At 35.5% G+C, this 18,144-nt stretch overlaps 1 protein-coding gene across 2 annotated transcripts in view; it reads left to right on the top strand.

Moving 5' to 3' along the window:
• Nucleotides 1–18,144, top strand: part of LOC150100543 (protein BANP-like) — a 130,375-nt gene that overhangs the window by 65,226 nt on the left and 47,005 nt on the right. For both annotated transcript variants that reach the window (XM_090401551.1, XM_090401550.1), the window contains one exon: nt 13,275–13,438. In XM_090401551.1, coding sequence (XP_090257677.1) covers nt 13,275–13,438 — 164 coding nt within the window. The remainder of the gene's footprint in view (nt 1–13,274; nt 13,439–18,144) is intronic.

The raw sequence follows: 18,144 nt of genomic DNA, 5'->3' as shown, positions 1-18,144 counted from the left end.
AAGACCAAGATATAGGTGGATTGATATGGTACAAAGTGCCTTAATCGATAGAAATATAAGATCTGATAATGTTGGAGTCTTGACAAGTAACAGACTGATTTGGAGGAAAATTGTAGATAGGAAGTTAGTAATGATGTCAATTTTTCATGTATTACTATCATATCCTGTACACCCCTTGAGGGTATATGTCAGGAATTTGATGATGATGATGATGATATACCCATTTATTTTTGGGTTGCTTAAGGATCAAAGCTGTGTAACTGAGAAAGACCTCTGCACAGTCTTTCAAGGAATGCAGAGAACTGACTGGGGCTTCTGACCTAAAGTCCAATCCTCACCTTCTTGTGGTGCACTCTGTTAGGTATCTACCTGGATACTGAATGAACAATGATGGGCTGGCAGTTTGGGATTTAGCCGACCAAATTGTATTTTTATTGGCTTAAACCACAGTATAAAATGATAGCACAACATGACAGAATTTTGTATCGGCTGGGGCGTCACCCGGTTAAACAATGCTCTTGTTGTTTTCGCCAGGGAACCAGGGCAAACAGCAAAAAATCAGCTACTGGAACAAATCCTAAAACACACCTCCAACTCAACATCACCAGAGTTAAAGATCGGTATTATCAACATAAGAAGCCTGAATGGAAAAGAAATGGAGCTAGCTGAGGAACTGGATAAGTACCAGATTGACATGATAAGGGTGACTGAAACAAAAAAAGACAAAACCTGGTGAGATTTTTCTCAGCAATAAATACAAAATGTTATATTCAGGCAAAGATAATCAAGGAAAAGAAGGAGAATCAAATTATTCATCACTGAATAAAAGGTTAATCTTGAATGGCAGGCAATATCAAGTAGAGCGATGTGGGCAAATATCAGAATGGGGAACTGGATAATGAGACTTATTTGTGCCTATGGTCCCACAGAAGGTTCTACTAAGGTAGAAGTGGAGGAATTTTTTGAGGCTTTAGAGAAAGCAATTGACATAATAAAAAATGAAAAGTTGATCTTGTTGGGGATCTAAATAGCAGAGAAGGAAATGATTGTCAGACATGCAAAAATGTATGTCTCTTATGTCTGACTAAAACAATGTTCCAACATAAAAATGTGCACAAATTCACATGGAGAGAAGAGGAAAATATGAAAAGTCTCATTGACTATATTATTGTTGATAGTGATGTTTTATCTCTGGTGCAGGACACAAGAGTGTACAGAGGATTTGAAATTGGAAGTGATCACCATTTAGTCTTGAGCAGGATAAAAATTGAATTTCATATTGAAAATAAGAACTTGTAAGAAAGTTTTAAAACGAATAAAAGTTGAGCAGCTCTCAGATGTGAACTGTAGACTAAAATACACAAACAGTATTGAAGAAGAAATGAAAGAGTTTGAGAACAGGAACCAAACCCTGGAGATTCACTGGCAAGCTCTGAAGAAAACATTGATTGATTCAGCCAGAGAAGAATGTGATGACGTTGTAGAAAAATCAGAACTCCATGGAGGACACAGGATGTTAAAGAGGCAGTATAGGAAAAGCAGAAAGCATATCAAAAGTTCCTGGCAAATAAGTCAGAGAATACAGAGACAAATGTATGAAAGCTAAACACTGTGTAAAACTAGCTAAGCAAAAGTCATGGGAAGATTTTGGTAAGAACATAGAAAATAAATATCAAGAATGTGGTAAGATGTTCTGGAGGTTGTTGAAGAAGCTCAGAAATGGAGGAAAGAGTGCTGTAAAAGGAATTAGAGATGATAAAGGTGATATGAAAACTGGAGAAAAAGATATCCTTCATGCAAGGCATAATTACTTCAAAAAATTGCTAAATTAAACAATCAGAGACAGCACAGTGGTAAAAAAACACTGATCAGGCATGAAATCAGAAATACATATCCATACTTGAAGGAGAAAACCATCATAAGCCTAAAATGTAGAAAGGCAGCAGGAGTAGATCATATTCAATCAGAAATGCTGAAGTATGGTGATATGAAAGTCTTAAAGTGGCTGCACTGCATAGTTCAGAAGGTACAGACAGAAAGATAAATTCCAGATGATTGGAGCAGAGCTCTCATAGTATCATATATAAAAATGGAATGAATACGTAATTTGAGAATTAGAGAGGTATTTCTCTACTGAGTGTTCCTGGTAAAATTTATGTAGGTATACTTGAGAAACAGTTGAGAATTATTATGGAAGGAAAGCTTTGTGAAGAAAAAGCTGGATTCAGGTGAAATAGAGGCTGTCAGGATTAGATTTTTCACTTTAAGAAAAATAGTTGAGAAATCATGGGAATATAACAAAGATCTGTATTTAAGTTTTGTAGATCTGAAAAAGGAATATGACAAGGTGCTAAGAGAGAAGCTATTCAAAACGTTATATGGTGTCAATGGGGCATTATATCAAGCAATAATTAGTCTTTGAGTTGTAAGTCAGCAGTTAGAATTGAAGGAAGTACAGGATAGTTTAACCTCCCTACCAGCCAAGGTGGATGAAGTAGTGAGACCAAATTGCACTTCCTATCCATGTTATTCAATGGGTGTTACAGAATCGTATCCAGATTTAGCTGTGATGTCTATAGATGTCATGGTGGTTGGGGGGGGGGGGGTTAATGTTAAATTTGGTGTCAGACAAGGATGTACGTTATCCTCTTTGTTATTCGTTATCTATATGGATCACTTTATGAAGGAAAGTGATATTAAACCTGATATCAAAATTGGAGATGTTAATCTCAACTCTTTGTTTTATGTGGAACTTTTAAATAAATCCACTAGAAGTCTGCAAGATTCCCTGACTAAAATGAATAACTATTGTAACAGATATGGTATGAAGGACAGCAATAACATTTCAATAACAATGAAAATGGGCAGAAGAATTGAAAATATTAACTGCATTGTGAATGGGAGATTCTATAGAACAAATAAAACATTTCACTACTTAGCCATAATTTTTAATGAAGGTTGTGATTTAAATATGGAAATATTCAACAGAATGAACAAAGTTTTTATGGTAGGAAGTCATCATCATCATCAAATTCCTGCCATGTACCCTCAAGGGGTGTACAGGATATGACAGTACTACATGAAAAAATTACATAATTACTAACTTCCTATCTACAATTTTCCTCCAGATCAGTCTGTTACTTGTCAAGACTCCAACATTATCAGATCTTATATTTCTATCGTCTAAGGCACTTTGTACCGTATCAATCCACCTATATCTTGGTCTTCCTCTGGGTCGTTTTCCTGCCAACCTGGCAGAGAACACTTGTTTTGCTAATCTTTCCTCTCCCATTCTATTTAAGTGACCATACCACCTGAGATTAGCTCTGCTAACGCATTCCTGGATGCTGACAATGTCAAGTTCTTTCCTAATATCTTCATTTTTAATATGATATTGCCATTGATGCCATCTGTTCATGCATCTAATCTTTCTCAGGACTCTCATATCTGCGGTCTCTAGTCTTTGGTCAAGTGTTTTACTTCTGACCCAGCTCTCAGATCCATAAGTTAAAATTGGTTTGAACACAGTCTTGTATACAGCTAATTTAGTGTTCCGACTAATTTCTCTCTTATTCCATATGAATTTATTCAGTTGACTTCCCACGATACCAGCTTTGCAGATTCTGTTGTCTATTTCTATATTTAGTTTACCATCTTCAGTAAAAATTGTGCCTAAGTAGCTGAAATGTTTTACTTGTTCCACAGGTTCTCCATTCACAACACAGTTGACATTTTCAATGATTCTGCCTATTTTCATTGTCTTTGTCTTTTTATTGCTGACCTTCATACTATATCTATTACAACAGCTATTCAATTTAGTCAGAGAATCTTGCAGACTTATAGCGGGTTTATTTAGAAGTATAACATCATCCGCATAAAGCAAAGAGCTGACATTAACATCTCCAATTCTGATATCTGGTTTAATACCACATTCCTTCATAATGTGATCCATATAGATAATGAATAACAGAGGGGATAATGTACATCCTTGTCTCACACCAGATTTAACATTAAACCATCTTCCTGTACTTCCTTCAATTCTAACTGCTGACTCACAACTCAAATAAAGACTAAGTATTGCTTGATATAATGCCCCATTGATACCATATAACTGCAGCGTATTGAATAGCTTCTCTCTTGGCACCTTGTCATATGCCTTTTCCAAATCGCCAAAACTTAAATACAGATCTTTGTTATATTCCCATGCTTTCTCGACTATTTGTCGTAAAGTGAAGATCTGATCCTGACAGCCTCTATTTGGCCTGAATCCAGCTTGTTCTTCACCAAGCTTTTCTTCCACAATTCTTCTCAACCGTTTCTCAAGTATACTTGCATAGATCTTGCCAGGAACACTCAGTAGGGAAATACCTCTGTAATTCTCACATTCAGTTTTATTTCCCTTTTTATATATGGGTACTATGAGAGCTCTACTCCAATCATCAGGAATTCGTCCCTCTGTCCAGGCTTTCTGAACTATGCAGTGCAGCCACTGTAAGACTCTCATACCACCATACTTCAGCATTTCTGGTCGAATATCATCTACTCCTGCTGCCTTTCCACATTTCAAACCTTTGATGGCTTTTTCTACTTCAAGTATGGATATGTATTCCTGACTGCATGCCTGGTCAGTGTTTTTTATCACTGTGCTGTCATCACTGCTTGTTTCATTTAGCAGTTTTTCAAAGTAATTACTCCATACTTCAAGGATATCTTTTTCTCCTGTTTTCATTTCACCTTTATCATCTCTAATTCCTTTTACAGCACTCTTTCCTCCATTCCTAAGCTTCTTCAACAACCTCCAGAATATTTTGTCACCTTCTTGATATTTATTTTCTATATTCTTGCCAAAGTCCTCCCATGACTTTTGTTTAGCTAGTTTTACACACTGTTTAGCTTTCTTACATTTGTCTCTGTATTCTGTAAGAGTAAAAGCTGACTTCTTTGCCAGGAACTTTTGATATGTTTTCTTCTTTTCCTTCACTGCCTCTTTAACTTCCTGTGTCCACCAGGGAGTTCGGATTTTTTTATCCTTGCACACAACCTCACTACATGCCTCTCTGGCAGAATCAATCAATGTTTCCTTCAGAGTTTGCCACTGAATCTCCAAGGTTTGATTCCTGTTCTCAAACTCTTTCATTTTCTTTTCAATAATATTTCTGTATTTTAGTCTACAGTTCACATCTGAGAGCTGCTCAACTTTTATTCGCTTTAAAACTTTCTTACATTTTATTCTTTTCAATATGAAATTCAATTTTATCCTGCTCAAGACTAAATAGTGATCACTTCCAATTTCAAATCCTCTGTACACTCTGGTGTCCTGCACCAGGGAGAAAACATCACTATCAACAATAACATAGTAAATGAGACTTTTCTTATTCCTAGCCTCTTCTCTCCATGTGAATTTGTGTACATTTTTATGTTGGAACATGGTGTTAGTAATAACCAGTCCATGTCCTGAGCAGAAATCCAACAGATATTTGCCATTATTATTAGCTTTGCTCTTTTCTCCAAATTTTCCCAAAATATTTTTGTATGTCTCACAATCATTTCCTACTCTACTATTTAGATCCCCAACAAGGACCAACTTTTCCTTTTTCATTGTGTCAGTTGCTTTTTCTAAAGCCTCAAAAAATTCCTCCACTTCTACCTTAGTAGAACCTTCTGTGGGACCATAGACACAAATAAGTCTCATTGTCCAGTTCCCCATTCTCATATTTGCCCACATTACTCTACTTGAGACTGATTGCCATTCAAGAAGATTAGCCTCGTATTTTGTGTTGAATACTATGGCTACTCCTTCTTTTCCTTGATTGTCATTGCCTGAATATAACATTTTGTATTTATTGCTCAGAAAGATCTCACCAGTTTTGGTCTTTTTTGTTTCAGTCACCCCTATTATGTCGATCTGGTACTTATCTAATTCCTCAGCTAGCTCCATTTCTTTGCCATTCAGGCTTCTTACGTTGATAGTACCGATCTTTAACTCTGGTGATGTTGAGTTGGGGTTTGTTTTCAGATTTGTTCCAGTAGCTGACTTTTCGCTGTTCGCCCTGGTTCCCTGGCGAAAACAACGGGGGCCTTGTTTAACCGGGCGACGCCCCAGCCGGCATGAAATTTTGTCATGTTGTACCATCATTTTTTATTTTGGTTTAACCAATAAGAATACAATTTGGTCGGCTAAATCCCAAATTGCCAGCCCATCCTCGTTCGTTCAGTATCAAAGTAGATACCCAACAGGGTGCACCACGAGAAGGTGAGGATTGGACATTAAGTCAGAAGCCCTGGTCGGTTCTCCGCATTCCTTTAAAGGCTATGTGGAGGTCTCCTCTCAGTTATACAGCTTTGACCCTTGGTAGGAAGTCAACTGTATAAATTTATATGGAATAGGAGAGAAATTAGTCAAAACACTAAATTAGCTGTTTACAAGACTGTGTTCAAACCAATTTTAGCTTATGGATCTGAGAGCTGGGTTAGAAATAAAAGACTAGAGACCACAGATATGAAAGTCATAAGAAAGATTAGGGTTATGAACAGATAGCATCAATGGCAATATCATATTAAAAACTAGGATATTAGGAAAGAACTTCTGTTTAAGTGACTGTACCACCTGAGATTTAGCTCTGCTAATCTCAGGTGGTATGGTCACTTAAACAGAATGGGAGAGGAAAGATTAACAAAACAAGTGTTATCTGCCCGGTTGGCAGGAAAAATTCCCAGAGGAAGACCAAGATATAGGTGGATTGATAGTAAAAAGTGCCTTAGAAAACAAAAATATAAGATATGATAATGTTATAGTCTTGACAGGTAACAGATTAATTTGGAGGAAAATTGTAGATTGGAAGTTAGTAATGATGTAAGTTTTTTATGTGGTACTATCATATCTTGTAAACCTCTTGAGGATACATGTCAGGAATTTGATGAAGATTTTCTCTTTTGAAACCTTGAGCTTTCCAAACTTTGTTGTTTTTAAAATAAACAATATTAGAGGCCTTGTTTTGGATTTTTATCTTCTGGTGGTCATACACTATTTGAATGAAATGAATGCTTTCAGATAATCTCTAGGTTTCTGACCACATTTCTATTACTCTTTCTCTTTTTTAAACGAAATCTATATTTTCTTCTTGTTCTCTACAGCAATGTAAAACCTGTTACTTAGCTTCATTGATGCTTCAAAGTCCGCGCATATGCATGCTAGCTTCAAATTGCCAGTATAATGCAATGCCTTTTCCTTGAACGTTAGGATGAATAATGTGTACAATGAATTTTCAGCTAAGGAAAACAGTTTTATGATACAGTGTGTCTCTCTCTCTCTCTCTCTGTTAAAGTAAAATAATAATAGTTTCTTGATAATTTTTGGCTGAAGTGTAGTGCAGATCTTGAACTATGAAAATTGTTAACTCCATGCATCGTCTCCACTTCCATTACAAAATGTTATCTAAGTTCAGCAATTATGTTATAAACTATTTAATAAGTGTAAGATTTTATAAAAGGTTTAATAACATTTTTCTTGATTCACTTTGTGGAGACAAAGACAAGTGAATTTAATTATGACACTAAATTCAATTTTGGAACAGTATTAAAAGAAACTATTATATTATACTAAATGTGTGGAGAAACACACTACCCCTCCCCCTTTTTTTTTTTTTAAGATTACTGATAAAAGTTACCTAATTTACAAAAAAAAAAAAAAAAAAAGTATATCTGGTACTCCACAACATGTGAAATTACTGTATAAGATGAAATATAATCTAGTTACATCGTTGTTTATTCCAGTTTTAATGCAAAATGCAAATCATTGTATTTAATACTTCATACAGCATTACTCACTATAGCTATATTTTTTTATATGGATGTCATTTTAGAGGAAATTCACTTTTCTGTTGGCAAAGTTTTGTGCTTTTATTGTTTACAGCAATGAGCTTAAAGTAGCATCGGTTTTGTAGGACTGGAACTATTCCGTAGTTCATTGCAATGCATCATTTTATTATAGCAGTGTTTGCTATAGTGGGTGCTGCATTGCAATGAACTACGGAATAGTTCCAGTCCTACAAAACCGATGCTACGAATTCCATTCCATTGATACTTCTAATGTTTGATAGGTTTATCTCCAATTCTTTTTGATTTTGAGATTTTTCTTGCAGTTGATTTTAATTTACTCTGGTTTCATGTTGAAGACAGCATGAAATTTGATTATCACCATCATAATGTAATGTAATGTAATTTCAGCTGGTTAGGTGCGTAAGTCTGAAATTGTCAGATCATCCTTATTCTGATCCGTTAGGCAGCGCCTGTGAATAAGTTTTGTTAAACTTGTGCTCCCAAGTTTTATTGCAATTGCAAGTATCTCTTTTGTGCAAAACAACCAGTAAATGGAATACAGAGGGTACCAAGGAGCCAGCCACTTCTACACAACTCATAAGTACTCATAGTACTTCATATTAGTTATTATTCAATCAAAAAAGCACAGCCACGTGAAAGCGCCCAATATGCCAACCATGCGAAATAAAGATAGCGCCAGCAACGAAAGATTACTTCGAGTCCTGTCAGCGTAGCGCAACTGAAAGACAATACGAAGTGCTGCAGTTGCGAAACCGAAATTACCAAAAGGAAAAAAGGCGTATCGTGTGACTTCTGCTGCAACTGGATGCATACTATATGTGCGAAAGTAGAGGATTTGGTGCTCAAGTTACTTATCAAACTGAATCAGCCTTTTTTCTGTTCGATATGCCTCCCCTCCGTTAAACAGCTGCTAAACATAGGCAAACGAGTTGAAGATCTCAAACAACACCTCAGTAATATGATTGATACTTTCTCGTCCAAAATCCGAAAGTTGGAAACAAAGCTCGAGATATTCGACAAGTCAGCGACCGATCACAAGTGCATCTGTACTTGCAAACGAACTCCGTGATTTAATCGTATCAATGGTACACTCGTCGCTCGAGGCTGAAAACAGGAGATTCAATGCCATTATTTTGAACTTCCTGGAGGAAAACGGTAAATCTCTAAAAGAAGAGATTTAGCAAACTAGCAGGCGAATGCAACTTCGATCCTGGAAACCTCACTAAATGTCATCGATTTGGTCCCGTAAACAGAAGAAAGGATGGAACGACGAACTATCCACGTCATGCCAAAGTGATCTGTGATACACCAACAAACACTTCCAAATTAATAATGGCAATAAATAGCAAGCTAAAGGACAGTAGCCCCCCAATACGTGCTCGACCTGACTTAACCTTTGAACAAAGGGAACAAAGATGCCAACTCCGAAAACAGCTAGAAGAAAAACGCCAGAATGATGGCAACAGCTGGACCATAGACTACAAACAAACCAAACTAGTGCAAAAACCAAGTAATGCCACTAGTAGCCACCAAAGAGACCAGTATGCAGGCACTGCATAGGAAACGTGCAAGACCCCAGTGGTCAAAGCATATCCCCACAGACCCTTGCATATCCACTACACTAACATCCGTGTTCTCAACTCCAACCTTAATAGCGTTCACTACCATCTGCAGTCAGCCAAACCCCACCTACTCTTCTTAACAGAAACACAAATTTCACCTTCCCCCAGCATCATCCATCTCAACCATCCAAACTATTCACTATTTAATTCCTTTCAACCCAAGGGTGGTGTGTATGCGTGTGTGTGTGCGTGCATATATCTGCTCTGACATACCCTGTCAGAGAGCACCTAACCTTGAATCGCCCAAATTATGGAAATAAAGTATCATTATCACCAGAGTGGATAAGGGTAATGCCACAGTCGTTCTTAATGCCACGGAATACTATCGAAAAAAAATGGAGATTTTCCTCTGAGATCGCTCTACTTACATCTCGCTAGAACATGACCCCACAAAAACACAAGTTAAAAAAATTAAAAAAACTTACTTAAAAAAGTACGTTCCTGGCCTCCAGACATTACAAAAAATGCAAACCTTTCTGCCCCCCCCCCTCCTCACTGGACTTTCCACATCCTATATAAAAAAACTACCCATTTTAAAACCCTATTAGAAAATCTAACCTTTAATAACACAGACATATTGGTTAGCTTTGACATCTCCTCACTGTTTACCAATATTTCCTTAAATGATACCTTAACCCTCTTAGAAAACATTTCTTCTTCTTCTGACATCTTAGATCTCTTTTTCTTTGCCATCAATTCTGGTTATTTTCTTGGAAGAACAGAATCTACAAGCAGATAGAGGTAACTGCCATGGGTTCCCTCTATCTAACCCCCTCTTGCCAATTTTTATATGGAAAATTTTGAAAAACGAGCCATAGACTCAGCCTCTCTTAAAACGTTCTATCTGACTAAGATATGTAGATGTGTTCTCTATTTGGCCTGATGGCCCAGACACATTAGACTCCTCCTCAGTCATCTCAACAGCCTACATCCACGAATCCAGTTTACGATGGAAAAGAATAATTGTTTATCCTTCCTAGACACCTTAGTTACGTGCCTTCCTAACGGTATACTTTCCTTCACTGTATATAGAAAACCTATGCACACTGGCAGATACATTCACAAACTTTCCCACCACCACCCCGCTCAACAATATGGCATTATTGAAACTAACCAAGAGAGCCCACAATCTTTGTTCCAGTGGAACCGCCCTTACAACTGAGCTCAACCACATACAGAACACTTTTCTCTCGAATGGCTACAGTGATCACAGTATTAAAAAAATAATCAGTTCCTCCCCCATTATCCAGTCTTCTCTTCAGAAAGAGTTGAGAAATGCCATCACCATACCCTACATCTGTGGCACATCGGAGCCAAGATTTTAAAAAAGTACAACCTCACACAGCATTTAAGCCTCACTGCAAACTTGCTACTTTTATCCGTTCTACAAAAGATCAGCTCCCTTCTCTCTCAGTGCCTAGAGTTTATAAAGTATCCTGTTCCTGTAAGCAGGCGTACTTTGGACAGACAGGCAGATCAGCAACCATCTGCCTGGAACACAAGTCACACGTCTGCAACCACGACTATGGTCAATCAGGCCTGGCTGACCATGTCTTGGATACAACCCACAAGATCTCATGGAAAGAAACCACCATGCTCCACCACAGCAAATTCCAAAAAGAGAGACTATTTTTAGAATCGGCAGCAGTTCTCAGAAATCGACCAAATCTTAATAAATACGGTTGTATTAAGCTTTCTAAGATTTGGGAAACACTTATCATCAGAGATCCCACCTTATATTCCAGGCCTCCTACAACTCCCCTTAATGGGCACTCCACCTAGATAGGACTTTAGAGTCACCCACATGGTTGGGCTTAGTATTGTGTGGTATTTGTTTTTGATGTTACATTAGTTTTTTTGTAATCCCTGAAGATGTCTCAGTGACTGAGATGAAATATAGGAAGAATTAAATTCTGTTTTAATTCCTTTCTGAGTGCTGTATACAATCCATTAAGCCTCCAACATGATGTCATTTCCTGCAGTCACTTTAGCCTCAGTCAAAATGGAAGGTCTTCTATGCTGCTGTTTGTTTGCAACTGATCCAGTTTCCTGAAAGCATTTGATTAATGTCAAAATTTGAGGAAACAACAGAGCTGGAATACTTCTGACAGTACCCCTCTACAACATTTGCATAAGAACGACGGGCAAAATAACATTCTAAAATAACTCATTGCTTCTGGAAAAGTATCATTTCACTTTCCTCATAAACAAAACTATGCAATAGAATACCCAACATATGGTGGATAGATTATGTGATAGTGGTCAATAGTTGTAGGGTTCCATCTATAGGTGAAACAAATAATTAGAATTGAAACACTTCGATGCAGCTCAACTTCAACTTTGATGTGTGCGACTAATTAGGAGCAGAGGTCATTGCAGGTACCCAGACTCAACTGCTTCTGGAAGACTTCATCTAAGAGTTTAGGTGGCTTAAGCCTGAAGGGAGTTGGAAGATAGGTTGTTGTTCCATCCTGTGATTCTTCTGGTCCCTGAAGCACAATTCATTCTTCCACATGCCTGTAAAAGTGTTCTTTTCAGAGGGACTGAAAACAAGGTCACCAAACTAAGACTTTTTTTTTTGCTTGATTTCCTCAGTGAAGAATTTCAATGGTACAAGTTGGAGGAGGTTCTTGCCTTGCAAGAGATGTGGACAGGAAAAAGGTGATATAAGGGTAGCACTCAATTCTTATACTCTGGATATGAGAATGAAACGTTAGCAAGGTACAGAAGTGTTACTTAATAGAATGCTAGTAATGCTCTTCTTGAATGTAACTGGTACAAGTTACATTCAAGAAGAGTTTTAAAAAGTTATTAATGAAAGTCTCCTGCCACATTTAAAACTTGGATTAAAGCTCTGAATGTCATTGACTGCTTTGCTCCTGCTGAGAATAATTCAAAAAATGGAAAGAGTGCTTTCTCTTTAACCACTGACAATATATAATCAGTAATTTAAAAAAAAAGTGATATAACAGCAATTTTGGAGGATTTAAATGTAAAGGTTGACATGATTCCAGGAGTAATTGGTCCATTTGACATTTGTTAATAGCACATTGCATTTAAAACATAGAAAATGTACTCCAAGGCCTACCACTGCTAGAGTGAGTTGTTCAGATTTACAAAATAACTAGCCCTCACGATCACAATGTGGATAGTGTGGAATTGCTTCAAGAAAGATGTGCATGAAACTGGTTGGTCTTCTTTAAGGATTAGAGAGAAGTAAAAACAGAATTATTTGAGCAGTGAGGCAATGTAGCTAATTGATGAATGAAAGAAATGAATGCAGCTGGAGCAGCATCCAAATTTTAATAGCATGCCAGAGAATGCAGCTAGAGAGCATAATCGCAAAAGGATAGTATAAAGATATAAGTTTTATAAGCAGACAGACAGACACAGAGAGAGAGAGAATTAAATTATTAAAAGATCATAGCATTTTGATAATCTTTTAAAAAGTATTCAGTCTTGTGAATCAGTTGTCCTTAATAAACAGCCTAGTCTCACTTCCCAATTGGATATCAGTTCCATTTCACCATCTGTGTTTAGATGCTGTAAGTGAAATTGTAATCATGTATGTTAACTGAATGATTATATCCAAGTGAATATATAGCAGAAAAGCATATCTGCTTGTAACTTTTTATATGCTTATACTTAAAAAGTAATGTTTATTTTCTGTGCATATTGTTCTGATATTTTATGCAAAACCTTCTATTATATGTGTGTGTATACTGATAATACAGGAACGATTTTCAGTTTTATTTAACTATTTGAAAATCATGTTTATTTTCATAATGAAGTTTCTTTTCTCTGATATTGCAGTGATCTTTTCCATATTAACACAACTTGCAGTTCTCCAGAAAAAATGGCTTTAACACTTTTAGATTACTTATTTGATCGAGAAACTCAAGCATGTTCAAACATTTCTGGAACAGGAAAACACAAGAAAAAGCAATTGGATCCACTTATGATATATGGAATTTACTGTGAGTACTAGAAATTGTTTATTTTGAAATTAAGAATACAGTAAATGTGTCAAATTTCAGGTGAGTGAAACAAATTGACAATGATTTTGTTGTAGTAGTCAAGATATTTTCCTCACATTACCTTATCTTTAATGTCTCAGATGGCCAACTAACTTGACTTCATAGAAATCTAATACTATAATACAACAGTTAATCATATTTACATAATCTGCTATGTTTGTTTGAGCTTCTTTTCAGATTGTTTATTTTGTGGTGAATTCGCTAGTTTCACGTTACCTCGTATGAAATTGGCTAAGTCATCTTCACTGGGAAAGTTTTAGAAGTTCTTTGCATTGTCAGCAATGATTAAGTTTATATATATATATTGATCCATACACAAGAGGTTGAGAGACCTATAAGTACATCAGTGCTGTGTGTGGGAGGATGCAGATATCTAAGTACAGTCATCCCTCGAATTACGTTGGGGTTCCGTTCCATCAGGCAGGACGTAAGTCGGTTCGGACGTAAGTCGATACATTAAGTCAACAGAGTAATAGGAGTTAGGGACTTAACCGTAATAAGTATACTGTCATTTTAATTTTTAAACCTTATGATAAAACTGTACTGTGCATTACTGCCACTATAAAACAGCAGAATAATCACCCAAATCTTCCTTCACAATCACATCTTCATTACACTTCCCTATGTGAAGGACCAGGCTGCTGGTGTAACTTTTGTTTTTTTGATGAAAATATCCGATGTGCTTTGCTTATTCCTCTTCTTCTTTTCATCGTAAACTTGTTTTATAGCAAGCAAACGCATCATGTATTTTACTTTTTACTAATAAGTAGCCAACATTGGGATCCATGTCTTCAACCATTTTGAGAACATCGCTAACTGCAGAGAACATTTCTGCAAGACTCTTCACTGTGAATTGTTTAACTACCTCTCCTTGTTTCTCTTTTCCCCTCTTCCTTTTCTCGTTCTTCCTCTTCTGCAAATTCTTCGTTGGTCAACTCTTCAGGGGCACTTCCCATGAGTTGAACTATGTCATCATCATTCACTTCGAGATTCAGGTTGTTTTCTAGGCACACTATTTCTTCACTCAATTTACAAAGGTCTTCATTTTTTAAAAAACTTCCAAAATCGTGCACAAACCTTTTTAATGTCTTTTTCCATATGCCACTCACGCATTGAGAGGTCATTTCATCCTAAGCCACAGGAATATTTTTAATGGCATGATAAATATTGAATGCTTTCCAGAATTTCATGAGAGTCTGGTCATTTCCTTCATTAGCAGAAATGGCTTGTGAAAAAGTTCTCTGTAGATAATAAACCTTAAACACTACTAGAACTCCCTGATCCATCGGTTGAATAAATGAAGTGGTGTTTGGAGGGAAAAACACGACATTGAACTTGGTGAAGATCACCAATATAAGACGGATGACCTGGAGCATTATTTAGAATTAATAACATTTTAATGTTATTAATTAATGATTTTATGAATTAATGTGATTAATTAATGAATAAGGACTCGTGGACCAACAGGGCCATAAGAGGCAATCATCTTGATTGTAAGGGAAGCGGCATTCCCATGGACCCCTAGCTGGATCTATCCTCTCCTTCTTCTACTTTGAGGAAGACCCACTTACTTTAATCTTTCCTATAAGGCCTTATCAGCCAACTCTTCTTACTTTATGAACCTTGTGCTATTAGAGTACTCGAGGGCCATGGGGTCTTTTCATTTCTGGCCTTGCAACTATGTCCTCTCTATAAACCTTACTATATTTCTTCTATAATCTACCCTTTCCCCTTCAATATACCCTATTCCTCCTATGGGTTTAAATTCGGAAGAAGGCGAGTTCAGAAGCCTTAAGGTAGCAGCCCTACCACTGAACTATTCCATCGTCAGGCTAGTCCCCTGACATGGAGAACATAACCATACTTGTAAGCTGACAGAAAAAGATAATCGGATTGAATCTATGGGAAACGACCCTGGAATGGAAAAGGGAAAACGAAAATGGAAATGACAAAATATAATACACATAGCAAACTGGAATGTAAGAGGAATAGCATATAAAGAAATAGAATTAGACCAGTTATTAAATGAAAGAAATTTTAAAATAGCAGTAATCACTGAAACAAAAATGAAATTAAAAGGAACTATGAGAACTGAAAATTTTAATGTGATATACAGTGGAGTCAACAGAGACCAAAGAGCACAAGCAGGAGTCATGATTTGGATTCATAACTCCCTTTCAAAACAGTTAAAACATTATAAATTATGGAATGAAAGAATAATAGAAGCTAGAATAAAAATAGATAGAGGCTATTTAACAATAATTGGTTTATATGCCCCAGAAGAAGGAAGAGAACAGGATAATATTGATTTTTATAATCAGCTATAAAACATATATAATAAAATAAATAAAAATGATTACATAATTTTAGCAGGAGACTTAAATGCAAGAATTGGAAACACGAAAATTAATAATAATATAGGAATACATGGAGAACACACTCTAAACAGAAATGGTAAAAAATTGATTGACTTTGTAGTTTATAATAACCTAAAAATAATGAATTCCTTCTATAAACATAAAGACATACATAAATATACTTGGGCAGCAAGAGGATGGAAATCAATATTAGATTACTTCATATTAAATGAAAAGACATCAAAATTTTCACTAGATGTTAGAGTTCACAGAGGATATGAAATAAGCAGTGACCACTTCCTTGTTAAAATAAAATTAAGATTACCACCTAAATGGCTACAAGTAACAAGAACAGAAAGAAAAATTGAAACATTTGTTTATAAAACTAGACTATTGAATGACACAAATGTACAATGGCTATATGAATAAAGAATTAACCAGTATCTAGATAAAATAAAACAAAATGAAGAAATAGAAATAGAATGGCTTAATATAAAAATGATACTAAATGCAGTAGCAAATGAAAGCTTAGGAAAGACCAAAAAATTCAATAAAAGAAAAAAACTGAAGATCTGGGATGATACAATCAAAGAAATAATCAAAAAGAAAAAAGAAGCCTATTACAAATGGTTAAGCAGTAAAAGATTAGAAGATGAAATAGAATATCAAAGAATAAGAGCCATAGCTAAAAGAGAAGTCAGAAAAAGACATAGAGAATCATGGAATAAATTTGTTTCTAATTTAGAACATGATTTATATAAAATAAGACCCAATGTATATAAGATTTTGAAACACCTAAATGCAGATACCAAAGAAAACATAAAATTAAACACTGAATTGAAATTAGAAGAATTTCTAAATTACTACACAGAACTGTTGACAGACAAATATTTTAAAAAAGACAACTGGCAAACAATTAACGAAAATGAAAAGGAAATAACTGAAGAAGAATTAGAAATCATCCTGAAAGAAACAAGAAACGGAAAATCACCTGGAGAAGATAAGCTAGGTTCAGAACTATATAAATATGCAGGAACAAGATTCAAAGGAAGACGCTTATTATTTTTAAATAAAATTTTCTCAACTGGTATCCCCCCAATAGAATGGAAACGGAAAATCACCTGGAGAAGATAAGCTAGGTTCAGAACTATATAAATACGCAGGAACAAGATTCAAAGGAAGACGCTTATTATTTTTAAATAAAATTTTCTCAACTGGTATCCCCCCAATAGAATGGAAAAAAGCAATTGTGATTCCTATCTTTAAGAAAGGTAATAGAGATGACCCTAAAAACTATAGAGGTATCAGTATACTAAATTCATGTTACAAAATATACAGCAGAATCTTAAATAACAAACTAATGAAATATTCCGAAAACTTTATTCTAGAGGTACAAAATGGATTTAGAAAAGGACGATCATGTATAGACCCAGCCTTCTGCCTAAAATTAATAATAGAGAAAAGAAGAGAATATAATTTAGAAACACATATTGCATTTATTGACTTTGAAAAGCATTTGACAAAGTTAAAAGAAACATATTTAACATATTAAAAGAAAGACAAATACCAAATAATATCCTAAAAGCTGTCACAAGTATATATGAAAATAATCAAATACAAATAAGATTAAATCATGAGCTATCATATACAAGAGAGATAAACCAAGGGGTCCGACAGGGATGTCCCCTCTCAGCAACTCTTTTTAATATCTACTTAAATTAAATAATAATAAAATGGAGTAAAAATTTACATCAATGAATTAAACTTTCACCTACAGTTAACTTAAACACTCTCCTCTTTGCAGATGACCAAATAATAATTACAAATTCTGAAGATAACTTACAGAAAGCTATTTTAAATCTAAATGAGATATCCAAAGATTATGGTATGATAATATCAACGGAAAAATCAAAAACTATAGCCTTTAAAGGACAAGATCCAGCAAGAACAAAAATAGTAATAGATAACAAGATCTTAGAACAGGTGAATTCATTTAACTACCTAGGATGTATAATCACTTATGAAAATGAAAAAGATATAAACATAAAAATTGCAAAATATTTGAAAATAACAGGAGTAATTAACTCTATATTTAAACCAAACCTAGTTCAAAAACAAACCAGGCTAAAAGTATACAATACATTAGCACTACTGGTCTTAATGCATGGAAGTGAAATCTGGACAATAAAACAAAAAGACAAACAAAGATTAACAACAGCAGAAATGAAGTTTATGAGAAAAACTGCAAAGTATACCCTATTTGATCACAAAAGAAACACGGTCTTTAAG

The sequence above is a fragment of the Typopeltis vanoorti genome, chromosome 12 (genome assembly GCF_054136105.1).
Source record: "Typopeltis vanoorti isolate ZY-2024b chromosome 12, IOZ_Tvanoo_1.0, whole genome shotgun sequence".
Classification (NCBI taxonomy): Eukaryota; Metazoa; Arthropoda; class Arachnida; order Uropygi; family Thelyphonidae; genus Typopeltis; species Typopeltis vanoorti.
This window is presented reverse-complemented; position numbering and strand designations above follow the sequence as displayed.